Source organism: Protopterus annectens, chromosome 5.part0 (assembly GCF_019279795.1).
Source record: "Protopterus annectens isolate FY-2018-M chromosome 5.part0, PAN1.0, whole genome shotgun sequence".
In the NCBI taxonomy this organism is placed as follows: domain Eukaryota; kingdom Metazoa; phylum Chordata; order Ceratodontiformes; family Protopteridae; genus Protopterus; species Protopterus annectens.
In genome coordinates, this window is record NC_056735.1 from 977,883,310 (window position 1) to 977,902,827 (window position 19,518).

At 42.0% G+C, this 19,518-nt stretch overlaps 1 protein-coding gene across 1 annotated transcript in view; it reads left to right on the forward strand.

Annotated features, from left to right (window-relative positions):
* The window catches only part of PRDM15 (PR/SET domain 15), an 852,733-nt gene that overhangs the window by 410,118 nt on the left and 423,097 nt on the right, over positions 1-19,518 (forward strand). Inside the window, exon 13 of the mRNA XM_044071950.1 lies at positions 6,961-7,055. Coding sequence (XP_043927885.1) covers positions 6,961-7,055 — 95 coding nt within the window. The remainder of the gene's footprint in view (positions 1-6,960; positions 7,056-19,518) is intronic.

Sequence of the window (19,518 nt, forward strand, 5' to 3'; positions counted from 1 at the left end):
ACTGGCTCACAGATAGAACCCACCTAATCAAAATAGGGGAAGCCACCTCAAGTAGTAGACCTGTAACAAGTAGTGTATGCCAGGGATCGGTCTTGGGGCTTCTGCTGTTTGTGATATACTTCTCAGAGGTGCAGGCCAAATCTATTGGGCTATGGCTGACCAAGTTTGCAGAGGTCTGCAGGCTGGGTGCTGTCATCAATTCCCCTAGTGATGTGGACATCCTCCAAGAGGGTCTCACCCAAACAAATGAATGGTGACAGAAGCATGGCCTCAAACTGAATGCCAAAAAAATGTATCATCATCCCTTTTGGGGAGAGTGACGTCCCCACAAATTATCAGATTGGTAATAAGGTCCTAAGCATGCAATCAGTCGTGAGGGACTTGGGCACCCTGGTTGATAGCAAACTGACTTTTGACCACCATATTGCTTCTTTTGTATGGAAAGCTTTGTACATGGCCCACCTCATTAGTAAGGGTATCTCATCCAGGGACAAGGTGGTCATAACATCCCTGTATTCATCCCTTATAAGACCCATTATTGAGTACAATGCTCCTTTCAACATGTACCTCACAAAGCACATGCAGCAGCTGGAGAGACCACAGAGGTTCCTCACCTGGAGAATTCAGGGCATCAAACGTCTACCCTACACAGATAGGCTAAAAGCCCTATCCCTCTACTCAGTCTCCAACAGACTCCTCAGAGGTAACCTCTGTCTGGCATGCAAAGTAATCTCAGATCCCACCCTGACGGGACTGCTGCATATACACAAGTTAAGCTCCACTCAAGTAACCTGCACGAGTGACCTGAACCTGGTCTGTGACATCAACAGGAGTTGTTGGCAGGACAGATTTGTGTCCCAGAAACTCCCCCTTTTGTGGAATAGACTCCTTCTCCACGTAAAGCAGAGGTCCTCATTAAGCCTTTTTAAGCACAACTTGGAAAACTGAATGGGGAAAAAAAAATACACCCCTGGGATTCCACCTGTGTCCCTGCTGGACAGGGGCATTGGGAGCTGACTTGTCTAAACGTGGGCTAAGTTCTTGGCTAGGCTTATAAGGGCCTCATGGCCAATAGCCTAGTAACCCCCTATAATCCTGTGGATTATTCTTTTTCCTGAAGAGATTTAAGATTATGGATCTGAACAGGAAGATGCAGAGACAGATTCAGGGGTCTTGCCCTCGAGTTCTTATTCACACTCAGAGGAGAGCTTATACTGATTCTCCCTGCGGGGGGGGGGGTTCCTTTCTCTGTCTCTGTCTCTGAGACTATTACTATAATGTCTCATTGTTTTAGGTGGGAGAACACTGAGGTTACTCAGTCCTTCAGAAAATATTATGAGTATTGGCATCAGTTACTAGACTCTGGAAAAGTTTTAACAATGGAACAAATAAGAAACAAATCTGATTTAGGTAATGATTTATGACTAAGCATACAGGACATAAGACAGTGCATTTTAAAGAGAACAGAGACAATGCTCTTAGCAATCAAACAAAATATACCAAAACTTATAGAACACTTTGTTTTTTTTCAACAACACAAGCTGTTCATGGAAAAGGTTACTTATCAAACATCTATGAAATGAAGAAAAAGAAATTATATCATACAGAGAATCTGTGGGACTACTATAAGATGATAAATAAATAAATAAATGCCAAATTACAATAACAAGTAATTAAAACTTCTGTCCACAAAGCAAACATTTCTTTCATTGCAATAGAAACTGTTCACATGAAAATTCATTCATAGGTCCTTTATAAAACCACATAAAATGGAAATAATGTTTAAACAAAATACAGGATGTTGGAGATGTAAAAGGAACTCGAGAGCAGATTGGAGACGTATGTTTTATGATTGTCATTTACTTAAAGCATTTTGGGATAAAGTTAAATTTTTCTTGCAAATAGTCTTTAATGATAATTTCCATTTGTTTAAATTTTCAACCCCTGTTTAATGCTCCCATACCCCAATGTGTTGCTAGAACAAAGTTTTCACTGTTATGGACACTACTGGCTATAGCACGCAAAATCTTTACTACAGATTGAAAAAATGAGACATCACCCACATGTAAAGAGTACAGAAACATTCTATTGAATGTGTTATGAATGAAAATGAGAACCATTAAAATGATAACAGAAATAACCACATCTTATTTCACTTTATGGAATAAAGTGAACAAAATGGAGATAGATGACTGTATTACCTAATGGAATGAAGTTTTATATGTAAAAATGTGTAACAACTTTTAAACTTAGACACCTTTGTAAATAGTTTGTTTAGATGTATAGTTGTTGATTGTATATAGTTAACGTGTAGATTTATTGTTATTGATTTGTATAGTTGTTAACCTGTGTAAAATTGTTTTGTATTGCAAAGTTATGAAATTACATTTATTTTGTAAAATCAACAAAAACATTTAAGCAAAAAAAAAAAAGTTATGTACTCACCATAACATTTCATGTGTGTTGTTCATCTCGACCTTTATTCCGAACCCATCAGTGAGAATAAAGATGAGAGTGATAAGAACATATGAAAATATTATGAGTTGTTACAGAAGGATTTTCCAGAACTTACACCAATTCCTCCTGCCCAGTTTGGTTTAGAGGATGTGTGTCTTACTGCCTGCAGTTTTCCTGATTGTCAGCAAACTGTCCCTGAAAAGACAGATAAGATGTATAAAGTTACTCAGTCTTTTAAATTTTTATAGACTATTCCAAAACCTGACCCAGCAAATGTAGCCTTAGTTGATTCCACTACTGCTAAGAACTTAGTTAATTTCAATCATACTCTTTCTAATAAGGGTGGGAAAATTATTGATAGGTATGTGGGAAAATTACATACTTCTGCAAGTTTGAATTTTCAGAATTTTGAATTCTCTGGGTCATATGTTAAAATTTGTTCTGACAAATTGTGAAAATATGAGGAATGTTTTATCTACAGGTTCTTCTTGTGAAGACAAATCTGCTTTAAGTAACTTAGTTTCTTTTATTGTATAGGCCACTAGTCATTGTTTACAGTGTGTGTTAGTATGACTCTGTTGATACTTCATCAATGGCTATGGCCACTGGTACTGTTTTAAGGAGGTTTGCTAGGCTTCATTCTCAGAACCTCCCACATGATGTAAAAATGAGATTTTAAATTCTCTATTGGGTAGAGATTTAATGTTTGCCCCCTCTGCTGCAGAGGTGATCAAAAAGTGTGATGAAAGGGGCAAGCTGATCCAGGGAATCTTTAAGATTTTTCTGCCCCCCTTTTCCAAATTGTCCAATATGTTTTCTGTCTCCTCATCCAGCTTTGGCAAAAACAGAATAAACAGCCTCAAGAGAATTCAGGTAAACAGACATTTTAGAAGAAATGGCAAGTTTGTTAAAATAAGTAGACTCAAACCTCCCCATACTAAGGACGGTCCAGCAAGTCTGAATGACTGTTCAAGAAACCTTGTGACCCTCTCTCACCTTGGCCCTTTTTCTCTTCCAGGAAGTCTGAGTCTCCATTTTTTTCTCTTTGGCAGCAGATTGTTTCAGAGAAACGGGTTTTGAAAATTATTCATGAAGGTTACAGATGGCAGTGAGAGGAAATTCTTCTTTTCCATGGGGTCATTCCTCATTCTGCAAGATCAAGCTCTTTTTCTTCCACCTGTTTTTCATCTCTTCCTGTCCAAAGGAATGATAAAACCAGTTCCTTCCAAAGTGGGGAAGAGGTTTTATTCAAGGACAAAAAGAAAATGCTTGGAGACTAGTTCTGGATCTTTCTTTACTAAACCTGTTTGTGATGGTGCCCAAATTCAAAATGCTGCCAGTTCACAACCTGTTACCTTTTCTTTCTCTTTCAAATTTCCTGATAACACTACACTTAAAAGATGATTATCATCACATCCCTTTTCATCCAGACTTCAGGCGTTTCTTAAGGTTTTGTGTTTCTGGATCACTTTATCAGTTTTCTGCCTTACCCTTTTCCATTGCACCAAGAGGGTTCACATAAGTGTCTAGCTCTGATTATAACTCATTACAGGGTACAAGATATCCACAATTTTTCCATACGTAGGTGACTTGCTTATCTTTGCAGAGCCTTTTTCAAGGTGTAAAGAATCTCTGTCTCAGGCGAGAGATCTCTTCCTCAAACTGGGATTCCAAAAGAAAATTCACAAGTCTTGACTCCCTCACACAGAATTGTGTTTCTGTGATGTCAACTAGACACCTCAATTCAAAGAGCTTTTCTAAGGTATTCCACTTGGGCTTCAGGCACTGCGAGGGATTACCTTAGGATTTTTGGTCTCGTGACATCTGTGATTCTCATGATCCCACTGGTAAGACTACACATGAGAAAGATACAGTAGTATCTGAAATATCTTTGGTCCCAGCATCAACACCACATATCTTTTCAGACCCCAGTGCTAGGGTTTATCAAAAGAGAATCTTTTTGATTGGGACAACAGATATTAAATTCAGGTGTCCCCATCTCCCTCCCTGCTCCAAAGCTTTCAGTTACCACAAACACATCAGACTTTGCTTGGGTAGCAGTTTTGGGGGGGGGGGCAGGAAGTGCAGGGGGTGTTGGATATCAAGGACAGATGCATGCACATAAATGTCAAGGGGATGCTAGCTCTGATCAAGGAACTCAACTCACTGAGCCATCTTTGGTCCCCAGAGCCTCTTCCAGTGGTTACAGACAGTACCTCAGTCATAAAGTACATCAACAAGCAAGAAGAACCAGGTTGTTCCCTCTTTGCAGGCTAACGATGTTAGCTTTGATATAGCTTCACAGCACAATCTTACTCTGCAGGCATCCTGGATCCTACTAGAGCAAAATTGTGGGTCAGACAAGCTGAGCAGGACCAGGGCAGACCCTCACAAATGGAAACTAGATCAGGGGTCTTCCAAGGTTTGATCCTTCTGTGGGAAATTCCTCAAGTAGCCTCTTTGCCTCCTCAGTGATCAAGGAACTGGCAAAATTCTGTTCCAGGATTCCATACAAGAAGGTCTGGAAGACAGATACCTTTTCTTTTCTTTTCTTTGGAAAAGAATGTTCCTGTATGCCTTTCCACCCCTTCAACTAATATCCAGGGTACTCCTGAAGATTCAGAAGGAATTCAACAGGATTATTTTGGTGACTTTCTTCTGGCCCAAGCAACTGTGGCTGTCAAAATGGCCAGGAGCAATTACCGCAAGCTTCCTCACCGACTGGATCTATTCATACAAGACCAGGGGTGTTTGATATACCCTGACTAAAACTCATCTTCAGTTGACTGCCTGGATTATTATTGTTTTTTATGAGGACATGCAGCAGGTACTAATGGAGAAAAGAAAGCCTGCTACTAGCAAATCATATATTAGCAAATGGAAATGGTTTTCTAGTTGGTGCCAACAACATAACCAACACCCGTTCAGGGCTAGTTGTTTTCTGATTTTACAATATTTGTGTGAGTTACTATCCTATGCCTTTCTTATTACTCTTATCAAAGTTAATTTATCTGCCATTTCAGCATATCTGCCCATGGATCCTCCTCTTTCTACACAGTCGCATGTCAGAATGTTCTTGAAAGGGGTTTTGCATAAGAAGCCCCTCTGTGGGATCTTAATTTTGTGTTAGAGAAGATGACACTTGCTCCATTTGAACCAGTTCACCTAGCTGACTTGACGTTCTTAACACTGAAAACATTTCTATTGATTGCTCTGATCTCTGCAAGAAGCGTGTCTGAGTTACAAGCTGTTAAGGTGAGTCAACCCCATTTCATTTTCAACAGGGGCAGGGTTTCTTTGAGAACTAATCCTTCTTTTATGCCAAAAGTTTACTTTAAGCCTAACTATCCATCTCCCCATTTTTTTCATGAACCAAAAAATGAAGGAAAAAGGATACTCCATACTTTGGATCTCCACAGAGAACTCTGGTACTATATTGACAGAAGTAAATCTTTCACATCTTCGGATCAAGTGCTCATTTCTTTTGAAAGTGAGGAGTGACAACCAGTGTTAAAACAGATTATTTCCTAATGATTGCCTAAAGCTATTACCTTTTGTTATACTCACCTTAACAAATCTATTTTAGGCAGGGTCAAGGTTCACTCTGCCAGGACCTTGGCTTCATCTGTGGCTTTTTGGAAAGAGTTATATACCAGAATTATTCTAGAAGCTGCTACCCGGTCCTCTCTACATACTTTTACAAAGCACTATAATCTTGATTATTTCTTTAGGTATAGCTCAAGCTTTGCTAAGACCATTTCCAGGGGTTTCTGGACCCTTTTCCTTCCACCTCCCAAATATAGTTAGCTATGATAATATGCCCATATAGTTAAGACTACTGCAGCAGTGATCAATATGAAGAACATAGTAGAGTTATGTAAGTTGAACTTACCATAATAGTAGATATTCAAATGATCACTGTTGCATATGTATTTTTGTTGTTCCTAACTTTGTCCTTTCAGGGCTCATCCTCCCTTTCTCTGCTGTCAGGAAAGCTCTGTAAGGTTTCATGCCCAAACTTGTCTTTTAAACAGCTCAGCTCAAGCTGCTTGACAATTTGGCTGCATGGTAGGTGCTCTGAAACTTTAGAAGATGGCCGGCTGTTATCCTTTGGCAGGATGTAACTCATGTAGCTAAGGCTGCTGCAGCAGTAATCATTCAAACGTCAAATGTTATGGTAAGTTCAGCTTACACAGTTGCACTTTATTGATATGTTCAGTAATTTGTAAACAAGCTTGTCAAACACCTTAGTGATTGGGCAGAAGTTGTAAAAAAGCTTAAAAGTATTGTTGGGTTTTATTGTAAATATGACAAATAGTTAAATAATAGATGGTAAACATTATTGTTTTATGCAGTATTAATTTCACTGCTCTCATTTTCACCAATCAACAATTGTGCAATCTTGAGAAGAAAACAAGAACTGTGGTAAGGCCAAAGTGGCTTAAGGATCTTTGCCCTGATGATGGTTGTGTCACTGTTTGTAATTTTTGTTTCTCTTTGAAGATGCAGCACCCAGCAGAAGAGAAGGTGTGCATGTCATTGGGGAGAATATGGTTAGATATAAAAAGGAGCCATCTGGGTGTCCTATTTGTGGAAAGGTAAGTGTTGTACTTATTGCATGCCACTCCCTGTGGTTTGTATTTTGTAAGGGGTTGATGTGGCTTCCTGCTGTAACATACATCAGGAAAGGACTTATAAAAGTATTTTTATACTTGGCATTGTGCATTTTAAATTAGAATTGATAAAATTATGTGCTGCCGTTTTATTCATTTCCTCTGTACTATGTATCATTGAGTACTGTGCTTCTGCTTGTGCACAGCTTGTTCTTTAGTACTTTGAATTCTTTTACCAGTCATATACAGTAGCTCTGCACACAGAATTTTCACTGTACATTGAGTACAGAAGGATATAGTTTACTACCACATGTCTAAATCACCTAGCCCTGCATATGGATAAACCACTTTTCAGATCACTGTCTACCTGTCAAGCATTCATCTGCAATTGAAATATTGCTTCAGTTGTAAAGCAGTCATAGTAGTTTGTTTCCCCTGTATAAAGTGTTTGCCGCCTGGCTGTACCCCTTCATGTTGTTTGTATATAGTATCAGCTGAAGTGTACTTATTCTGATTATAAATGTTAATCATGCTTTCTGGTTACATATACACACACCCACACCTTCCTTGTTTTTCTCTCCTTACACTGACCTATTGGACCTACTTCTTTATTCTGAATGTAGCTGTTTCTTTAACTTCAGAGGTTCATAGGTAGGTACTAGGCTATCGGCCCTAGGGCCTATACAAGCCTAGCCAAAAAGGTACCCTGGCTTTCGCCACCCAAGAAAATTATTTTCTTGTGCCCTTGTCGAGCAGAGCCACAGAGGTGATCCCCGGGGTGACTTTCCTATTTCCCATCCAATCATCAAGATTTTTCTTGAAGAGTGCTAATGAGGAGCTTTGTTTGATATAGATAGGTAGTTTGTTCTGGAGTATGGGAAGTCTCTGGGACAGGAATCTATCCCTCCAGCATGTTCTGTTTATTGTAGTGACAAGGTTTAGGTCCCTAGAGCACGTAGCTCGGAGGGATTGGGATTTCTTTAAGTGGAGCATGTCCAACAGCTCTGGGTTTGACATAGCTTTGTATGTTATGCAGAGATCACCTCTGAGTAGGCGATATGCAACAGAGTAAAGCTGGAGTTTTTTTGAGTCAGTCTGTGTAGGGCATCTGCTTGAGGCCAGTAATCCTCTTTGTGAGGTATTTCTGTGCCCTTTCCAGTTGTTGTAGATGTCTTGTGAGGTACATATCAAAAGGGGCATTGTACGCTATAATGGGTCTAATGAGTGATGAGTAGAGAGGAACAATGACCTCTTTTTTTCCTGGATGAGAAACCTTTTTTGATGAGGTGTGCCACGTAGAAGGATTTCCTGACTACTGTGGCAATGTGATTATCAAAGGAGAGACTACTGTCCACCTGTGTCCCAAGGTCTCTTATCACACTTTTGGTGTTAAGTAGACTACCAGCTATGTGGTATCCCATGGGTACAGAGTTTTTACCAAAGGGGATGACAATGCACGTTTTGGCATTGAGCTTGAGGCCATGGCTTTGACACCAGGCATCTGTATCAGTGAGGCCCTTTTGTAGGATGTCCACATCGTTAAGAGTTTCAGTTATGGCTCCTAGTTTGCAGTCATCTGCGAACTTCGTTAGCCAAAGACCTTCTGTGTTAGCCTGTACTTCAGAAAAGTAAATACCAAACAGGAGAGGACCCAGGACTGAACCCTGTGGTACTCCACTTGTCACTGGTCTGAAGTCGGATTTGAAATCTGCTACTTTCACAGTGTGGGTTCTGTCAGTGAGCCAGTTTGCAACCCATCTTGTGACATAGGGATTTATACCTAGTTTAGTGAGTTTATCAATAAATAGAGTGGGGGATGGTGTCAAAAGTGTTGGCAAGATCTAACTAGGCTGTGTGAACCACCTTACCCTCGTCTATGGCTTTGGTGACTGCTTCAAAGAAGTCAATCAGGTTTAGGATACATGATCTGCCTTTTACAAACCTGAACTGGGTGGGGTCCAGAGTTTGGAGATTACCAATGTCTTTGTTTGCAAGTTCCATGATGATACATTCCATGGCATTTCAGACCAGGCTCATTAGGCTAATGGGGCAGTAGTTCCCGGGGTCCGTGGTGGCTCCCCTTTTGTGGTGTGGGATAACCGTTGCAGTGTGCCATTCAGTGGGCACAAAGCCTGAGGTGACGCTATGACTGAACATGGTGCTTAGATGGGGTGCCATTTCATTCTGTAGTTCATGTAGAATGCAGCCTGAGATGTTGTCAGGTCCCATGGATGCTGTGTTCTTGGCTTTGGAGAGTGTGTTTTTTACCTGTGCAGCCGTGATTACAGGAACTTTGCATTCTTCCGGTATAGAGATGGGCCCTATAGGTGGTGAGAGGGGGGTAAAGTTAGCACTGAACCTATCTGCCAGGATGTTGGCAATATCGGTTGGTTCTGTATATTTAGTGCCATTGTGCTATAACTCAGAACAGATCTGAGTGTTGCCATTGAGATTCTTGACATAGCTATAGAATGCTTTGTGGTTGTCTTTAGAATCAGTGGTGATTTTGTTTTCATAACTAGCTTTGGAGGATTTTATGAGGGGATCTCAGCTTCTTACTGAGGCTGACCAGGGAGTTCTTCCAGTCATGGGATTTTACTCTTTTTTGCAACAGTTTCTTTCTTCTGTTGTAGAGTTTGTTTATGGCAGGGGACCACCAGATTGGCTTCCTTTTTTTTGGAAGATAGCATCTTGGTTCTGTTAGGGATAGCATGATCCATGCACTCGTGTAAGTGCTTATAAAGTGCATTTGTGTAGGATTCAGCAGTCGTACCTCTGTTGTCTGTCTTCATGGGTGTTGAGGTTTGCCACTTCTGTCTTAAGAAGCATGAAGTTGGCTTTGGAGAAATTTTTTATGGTGGTTTCCCTAATGGGGTTGGGGGCGGAATGTGGATGTCTAGGCTGATTAGCTTGTGGTCGGATCTGACGATTGAGGAATTGACCTCTAGTGTGGAACACCAGTCGCCCATGTTGGTAATGACCAGGTCTAGGATATTGCTGCCCCTGGTGGGGGTGTGGATAAGTTGATCCAAAGCGTTGGAATTTATGAATTCCAGAAAACGTTGAGCAAAACAGTTGGTACGTGAGTAGTTTTCCCATTTAATGGTGGGATAGTTGAAATCACCCATTATTAGGGTGTTGGGTTGTGCCCTAATACTTTCCAGTGTATCAAGAAATGAGGAGTGGGAATCCTGGGGCATGGTGGGGGATCTGTAGCAAGTTACAATTTGGATTGTGGTCTTGCCCAGAGTTAGTTGCACTTGGATAATCTCGGATGCATTATGCTGAGCAACTATCCTGGAGGTGTGGTTATCCTTAATGAATATGGACATGCCTCCACCTTTAGTGTTTTGGTCCAGGTTAGGTGGCCGAAAGGTGTGGTATGAATTATAGCCTGGTAATGCAGTGGTGCCCCTGAGCTTCTTTTCGTAATAATGGTTGTCAAGTGTGTGCCACATCTTTTCCTCTTCATCATCATCATCATCATCATATTTAGGCATTGTCTTGGTTTCATGTCTTTGGGCTATAGATATCCCTTCAAAGCTTGTCTACTTATATCTGATGCCTCCTTTTTAATACTGCACCCCTATCTTCGGGCATTCAACTTCCAACCCTGTGGTCTCTATTAGACGATGACTCAACCTTAAATCCTGTCCCACTACCCAGTGTGTGAACTGGCCATGGATAATCAATCCTTTTTCTCCTGGTTCTTGTGTCTGAATTGCATTCAGTACCATAATCTCAGTACCAATGCCAACTATAATTTTGACTTGATCCAGTGAAAATTCATTGTTTTCAGTATGAAATGAAATAAATAAATATATGTGACACGTAGTTAGATGCAGGTATTTCAGCCATAGTAGCACAGGCTGAGCCATGTGATGTATATACCTTGATAGCATAGAACACATGATGGAAAGTTGTATGCCAGATGCATAAGCTCTACCTTTCTCTATACTAGCCTTTTTTTTTTCTACTTCCGTAGTACATACCTTGATTTAGCTATTTTCAGTCAATTCTCTTTTTGTATATTCACATGACTTGTAATCCTACAGCATATTTCTGTGAGCATTAAATTACTCGTCTCTGAGGAGGAGGAGACCTAGAAGGTCGTGGTCTTGGCTATCTGGGTGAGACTGCAATGCAGTGACTTGTCCTGAACTGTTTTGTGTCTCTTGGTCTTGGTGACAACTACAGACTTAATGGTACCATTTACACACCTGAGGATATGGACACTTCTGTGGATTATGATGCTTCAGTGGCTGCAGAGCCACCAAGTGCTTGTGGATGTTTTGTTGGTGTCAGACCCCTTTTGCTAGCCTTGGAAAGGTGGACTACCGTCTTTCAAACTTTTGAGGGTGGGTATCCATTTTTACAGTTGAACTTATCACAGATTTTGATGATGGATGCTTAGATTACGTTATTCAGCTTTTTTCTTTTTTTAAAACTCCAGTACACTAAATGCAGTTGTGGTTGAGGGTTGGCATAATGGTTAAGATGTTTACATCACAGACACAAGGTACAGGGTTTGATGCTCACAACCGAAGGGAAATTGGCTGGATTCAAAATGACCAGTAAGGAAAGCTAGCCTAGTACTGTTTCTGTAAATCTATGAATAGTAGCTTACAACCCCTAAATGCTGATAACGCATTATGTAAATAAAAAATGTTTATCTGTGAATCATATAGGTTGGTCTGAGTTTTTTTTTTCTTCAAAACTACTTGTAAGCACCCTTTCTTTAAACCAAGTACGTCATTAATGTTTTGTGGTTGTAGAGAAGTAGTGAGCAGTGTAGTCAGGTTGGTATGGTGCCAAGGCTTAGGGCACTCCTAGATAACTTTATAAGGCTGCTTTTGCTTGACAAGCGTGTTTACAGAATCCTGTCATGAGTATAATTTTCCATTTTTTCATGCCATGTACTTGTAGTAGAGGTAAGTCTGTGGTAAAGGTAAATCACAGAAAAGCAAGTGAGCTTCTTGCAGTTTTGCCTTTTCTGATGGGTTAGCAGAACAACTGTTGACTGCCCTTTGAAAAAAAATGCATGTGCAGCATCACGCACATATTTTATTACTGCTACGGAGAATTGTGTACAGAAATAGACTATTATTTCTGATTACATGAGAAATAGACTTGGTTTTAATTGTTCATTGCTTCTTTAACTCTAAAGATATCATTCATTCACTTTTTTTATAACCACATTATCCCATTCAGGGCTATTGGGAGACCGAGCCTGTCCTGATAACTAGTGGATCTTAATCAGAGAACCAGTCCTGGAGAGGACAAGTGTCGTATCACAAGACATGCATAGATAGTTACACAAAATACTGCAGATGGATTTGCAGTTAGGAGGGTTGTCAGTTCACCATTTGTTTGGGATGTTAGAGGTAGCTGGGGCATGTAGAGAGAACTGGTGCAGAGGCAGGGAGGGCACACAGTCCTCTCATAGTCTGCCCTCGACCTGAGAATCAAGCGCCTTGAGGCAGCAGATCTAATTACTGTACCACTGGCACACAGTTAACACTTTGAGTTAACATATCTTTATTTGTCTGCAGTTCAGCGGACAGTGGTGTGGATAGGAAGCACTGTAGCATTACAGGCTGTGCTAGGCAGCATAGCAGTAGATGCTGCTAACTGGTGCTGTGCACAGAGCCAGTATTAAACAAAAAAAGGAGTAAGTGTTCCAAAAACATCATTACAAATACGCTAGGCATATTTGTGTTGGCAGGCAGTTTAGAAATGAAAGTAGTCTTAGGGGCAGATTCAGTAAAGCCTACACTAAGTGTATACAAAGTGTACACTGTTCAGAGTGGACAGACAGCACAAACATAACGCACAAATTCTTCCTCCTAATTTTAGTTTTCCTACTGATATTCTTGCAGCTTTAAGTATTGACAGGGATTCATACAGGTTACCACAAAGTGTAGACTACATGTACACTTACTGTAATCTTTCTGAGTGGCTAGAAAGCACAAAAAATGTGATAAGAATTTTATTGAATACATACCGTGTACGCTTAATCTATACTTAGTGTAGGCTTTATTGAATCCGGCCCTTACTCTTCATTATTTTTATTTTGAACAGAAAAAGGAGGAAAAGGACTTTTGAAAATGTAAGAAGTAGAAAATTGTAGGTAACAAAAAGCCTGTGCATACTAAAATGGAGATCTTGATTACTATAATTCATTGGTCAACTTTTGCGTATCTGTATAGGTAACATTAGTTGCAGTAGATCATATCTTGTCAAAGAAATAAAAAATGTTACATCTGAAATTACAGGATTATAATTAGTAGAAGAAATGGCTACACTCTCCACTTCCAGATCCATCTGTCTTCAAAGAGAGTCATTGACACTGCAAACAATGCACCCTTGCTCAAAAGGCTTCTTCCCCAGCATGGTGTCTTAGGAGTATTTCCTCATCTGGCTTTTGACATCCGCACTTTTCTGGCTTGTGAAGACCAGGTTATTGGATTTTCAGGATGTATTTCTTTATCAGAGTTTGAGTCCTTGAAATTTTGCTGAGCAATGGATGTCCTTATATTCAGATGCTGCAGTATTCATAACATGAGGGAGTCCTCCCCGGCTGACTTGTACGTCCGGCCAGTATACAAAAGTCTAATGCTACTGTGAGGTACGTGCGATGCCTCACATCAGCTGGCATACATCAGCCATAAAGAGACGTCTGGTATAAAGTGGACGCCAGCATGTACCAACCAAAGAAATTTTCTGCCTCCTGTCCGATCCCCTGCTCCGGTCATTGCTCAACAGATAAGTCACAAACTTTGGTTCGGATAAGTACCCCATTGGGGGTTTTCTTTAAAATTTGGTTACTGCATTGTGCTGTGATTGCATGTCAACTAGGAAGGGCAAGTGTCAGTGTGGAAGGCAGATTCCACGCAAGGATTCACATAATCTCTGCTTGTTTTGCATAGGCCCAGACCACGAACATACCGCCTGTGCTATTTGTAAAGCCTTTGTACCCAAAACCCTTCCCAGCCATCTAGCTTCGCTGAAATTATTCTTGAGAATCAGCGCCTTAAGCATCTGGTGTGAGATATGGAGGTGGCGTCGGGTCCTTCAGACGAGCCACAACCTACAAAGGCCAAGAAGTCATGGCCTGATCTCCCTTCTGCTCCCTCTCTTCCGGGCATCCCTCCCGAGGCCAATGTGGGCCTGGAGGGTGTCCCGGAGTCTGTAGATGTCCCTTCAATGGGTACCACAGTGAAAGCCATGAAGGACCCTACCAGGATGTCCATGAGGGAATTGCAGGCATCTGACTCGGGCGTACGGGGAGAACCACAGCTTGTAATTACTGAAGACCCGCATGGCATCACCCAAATTATCATGCGGGAGGATGTGCCTATGCACATCATGAAGTGCAGGTCGACATCTGACCCCTCCACCTTCCACCACATGGAAGATCCTAAAAAGAAAAATGTCAAAACCAAACATGTTTCTCCGGTTCCGCAGGATCAAGCACCAGATTGGCAGGCCTTCTCCCAAGGCCTATTCAATGCCTTTGTGGCTGTACGTCAGACCTTGGCTCCTTCTTTCTCTTCTCCTGCCTTTCCTCCCTCCAATCCCTTGAAGTGGACCTCTGAGGATATTTCCTCAGATAATGGAAGAATCATCAGGAGATGAATCCCTGGCATATTCAACCTAAATTGCTTCCCCTTTGGGTTATGCCTCATCAGAAGAGGAATCTAATGGTATGGATTCTCCTGGGGAGGATATTTCCTTTGGGGAAACTATTCTAAAATTGAAAGAATTCTTCAAATCGAACTGTTGCCAAGAGTCTGACATACAAAAGAGGTACCATGACCTCCTTTCATATGGACTCTCCCTCTCCAGCTGCCATTCACCCTGTCCTACTGGCTTTCTTAAATGCCTGTAAAGCTGCTTCTAAATGCCCAGACTCCCAGCCTCCAGCTCCCAAATGCCCAGATAGGTTTTATAAGGTGCCCGAGGACTCCAAATTCCTCTTCAAAGCCCACTCTGTAGACCCAGCTACCATATCAGTTTCTGCAAACAAGGCATCGAAATTACTGCCATCTATCCCTTGCTTCCCTCAGATAAGGAGAGCGAAGTCATGGAGAGATTACGGAAAAAAGTATATACCTCTGCTACTTTGGCCTTCAGGGAAATTCATTATCAAACTCATATGGCCAAATATTTCCTAGCACTCTTATCAGATGCAGGAAATCTCCTTTCTGAGCTCCCTGATTCTCCCACTAAGGCAAAGCTCTCCTCCATTCTTAATTCTTCTCCCAAGGTTACAAGGCACTCTGTCAAGTGCAGTTATGATTCTATGGAAGCCTCAGCTAGGGCAGCTGCATCTGGGTCTGTCCTGAGGAGGTATTCATGGCTCAGGCTTCAGCCCTTACCTAATGATATTAAAGCCAAGTTAATGGATGCCCCCCTGGACAACAAAGCCTTGTCTGGAAACTCTGCTGCTGAACTATTTAAATCTCGTCAAGAAAAGGAGGACAAGGAGCTCCAGGTTCTAAAACATATCTTTGTTTCCTCTGTCCCCAGGTTCCAAAGGAATTACCCTATCAAATCCGCTTTTGTCAGAAAGCCGGCTAGGCCACCTTCTACCAAAAGGCAAGAGGGATTCCAGGAAACAAATCCCTTAAAAGTCTGCTTCCTCTACTTCCACTCAGAAACACAGCATTTCAGGCTAAGCATCTTATTCTGTGACTGCCTGCCTCCAGACCCATCTACTCCTTTGTCTCTTTGCCTCTCTCTTTCTCTTCCTGCTTGGAATCGGATAACCCAGGACTCTCGGGTCCTTTCCATCATCCAACAAGGATATTTAATGTTGTGGGAAACTCTTCCCTCCTTTAGGGGCATCCCACAGCCACAAAAGAACAACTGGAATTCTTTCCCCAGGTCATAACTAGCCTTCTCTCTCAAGGCACTATTCAGGAAGTCCTGCTCTCTCAATTGGGAAAAGTATTTTACTCCAGGGTGTATCTGGTCCCCAGGAAGGATGTCCCCTGTAGGCCCATTCTAGACCTTTCCCATCTAAATACCTTTCTGAAAAAAGTCCCCACTTTTCGTATGCTGACTTTACCCACCCTTCTCCCACTCATACTTCCCCAGCCCTTTATGGTGTCATTGGACATCAAAGATGCCTGCCTTCATATCCCTAGTCACCTTTGGTTCAGGAAGTTTCTTTGTTTTTCTGTTGCTTCCTCACATTTTCAGTTGTGCTTTGCCCTTTGGTCTGTCTACAGCACCGAGGGTCTTCACAAAATGCTTAGCTCCTGTCATAGTCTAGTGCAAACTACAGGGTATACAGATTTTTCCATACCTAGGTGATCTTCACATCCAGACCCCGTCCCCTGACATCGTTCAGGAGAATCTCTCCTTCACTTTGTCAATCCTGGAGAGTTTAGGTTTCACAGTAAGCTGTCAGACGTCTACCCCTTCCCAATACCACATTTTTCTTAGCTGCAGGATTCAGTCAGACAGGATTATAGCCTGTTCACCTCCAAAAAAGGTTCTGTCCCTTACCTCTTATTTCCAGGACCTCTTACCCCTTGAATATCTGACTGCCAGGGACTCTCTACACCTCCTGAAGTTTATGGCCTCAATGATTCCCATGCTTCCTTTAGCTAAGTTGCACACAAGAAAGTTTCAGTGGTTCTTGAGGACAGTTTGGATGCAACACTCCCACCCTCTGGGCTTTGCTGTCCCATTCCTACCCTGCTTGAAAAGGAAGTTAGACTGGTGGATACTTCAGGTTGCAAGAAATGCAGGCCTACCCTTACAACCACCTCTTCTCACTCAGGAGCTGTACACAGATGCTTCAGATGGAGGATGGGGTGCAACACTGGAATCCTGGAAGGTTAAAGCTGTCTAGTCTCCAACCCAAACAAAGGAGCACATCAACATAAAGGAAATGAGGGCCTGATTTTCATGCTCCAAATCTTCAAGCCTATGCTTTCCTCAGGGGTCCTAAGGGGGTTCACAGATAACACCACAATCCTCTGGTATGTCAGCAAACAGGGGAGGACAATGTCTTATCTCCTGTACAGACTGGCTTTACAGGCCTGGGAGCTAGCCTTGCAGAGTCAAGTCTCTCTTCAGGCTGTCTATATTCCCTCAACTCAGAATGTTGTGACAGACACAATCAGCACGTCCATGACTCAGTCCCACAAATGGATGTGTTTATGCACCTAGTCCATCGATGGGGGTATACCTGAGATAGATCTCTTCACCTCCCCCATAAACAGACAACTTCCCAAATTTTATGCCAGGATCCCACATTCCTTGGCATGGAAGGTGGATGCTTTATCCTTTTATTGGAAGGGGATGTTTCTGTATGCATTCCTACCTTTCCCACTTCTCCAAAAGGTCCTGCTGAAAATCCAGCAAGAACAACCAAATATCTTGCTGGTGACCCCCTTTTGGCCAAGACAGCATTGGTTCCCCCTCCTACTGAATTTAGCCAAGGGCGATCACCACAAGTTACCCCACAGGATGGACCTACTCACACAGGACAAGGGAACTCTAGTATATCCACAGATGTCAACTCTAAACCTGACCTTGTGGGTGACAGGGTTTTGATTCTCTTCAGACACCTTTTTTCTGAGGATGTGCTTCAAGTTCTGCAGGAGGCCAGAAAACCCACAACTAGGAAATCCTATGTTTCCAAATGGAAGAGGTTTTTCATCTGGTGTCTCAAAAAGGATTTACAGCCACTGTTAGTAGAGGTCCCAGTGGTTTTGTCCTGTCTGTGTGAATTGATAAAGAGTGGGCTGTCTTACTCTTCAATTAAAGCCCAAACTTTCTGCTATCTATGCATGTCTGCCTATGGCTCCACCTTTACCTTCTAGATTGGAAGTTAAACTGTTCTTAAAAGGGGTTATTCACATCAGACCACCAAGGAAACCAGTTCCTCTTCCCTGGGATCTCAATTTTGTTTTGGAGAAACTTACTCTGGCTCCATTTGAGCCAGCAAGTTCCTCTTCTCTACAACATTGTACCTGGAAAACTGTTCTCCTCATGGCAGTTACTTCTGTCAGAAGGTTTCTGAGTTACAAGCTCTGATGTCTACTTCCCCCTTCAGAGTCTTCCACAGGGATAGGGTATCTTTATGCACTAAATCCTCCTTTATGCCCAAGGTGATTAATGAGTTATCTCTCAATCAATATAAAAACCTTCCAACATTTTTTTCCTTCACTCCCATCCTCCAGTGAGAGGATTCTACACACTTTAGATGTGCACAGGCAATGCAGATACTACCTGAACAAAACCAATCCTATCCATAAGTCTGAAAGCCTGTTTGTTTCTTATCACCCGAGGGCCCTGAGTCAACTTGTCTCCAAGCAGACCATCTCCTCTTGAATTTCTAAAGCTATTTCTTTCTGTTATTTAGTTAGTGGAAAGAGGCTTTCTTCTCCTGTGAGGGCACATTCCACTAGGGTAGTGTCCTCTTCTGGAGCCTTCTTGAAAGGCTTGGACACTTACTGTATCCTGGAGGCAGCTACCTGGTCTTGTGTTCATACATTCACTAAATACTATAAACTAGATGCCATCTCCAGGTCCAAGACTGGTTTTGTCAGAGCTATTCTGCATGGTTTTGTGGAAAATGCTTCTGCTTCTCCACTCAATTCTTCCTCTGCATGAGCTTTGACATTCTCCCTCATGTTATGAATACTGCAGTATATGAATAGAAGGGCATAGAAAAGTTGTGTAAAATCTTACCACAGCCATAGATGTCCTTCTCTTCTATGTGCTGCAGTATTAGTCAGCCCACCCTGCCTTCCTCCTGTTTTCCTCACCTAAGATCAGGCTGGTGCTTTTGCAACATTCATTTCTGAGGCTGGTACATGCTGACATCCTCTTTATACCCGACATCTCTTTATGGCCGACATACACTAGCTGATGTGTGGTGTTGCTCGTAACTCACAGTAGCATTAGACTTTTGTATACTAGCCAACTGTATGAGTCAGCCGGGGGCGGACTCCCTCATGTTATGAATACTGCAGCATATAGAAGAGAAGGACATCTATGGTTACGGTAAGATTTTACACACCTATTCTTTCAATTGCCTATAAAGATTAAAGATTAACTCACCATTACCTCTGTATGGGAGCTTCAGTCTTCCCTATCCGTGTGTTAGATGTTTGAAGATTTGTCTGTGCGGGTCTGTATCACGTAGTCGAAATATGACAACTTTGAGCATGATATGGTCGAGACCATATGTTCGAAGTTGTCATACTTCGAGCTGGAAAAAAAAAAACAGGAACAACATCCTGACAGCTATAAGCAGGGGGCAAGCTCCCCTGCACCCCCACACCCCTGCTCTTTAAATATACCAACTCCGAGACCGTGTTATAGTGCAATAAGGGAAAATTCCCTTTACCGCATTGTAGTGTGGTCTCGGAGTTGGTATACTTAAAGAGCGGGGGGGTGCTGGGGGGCTTGCCCCACTGCTTAC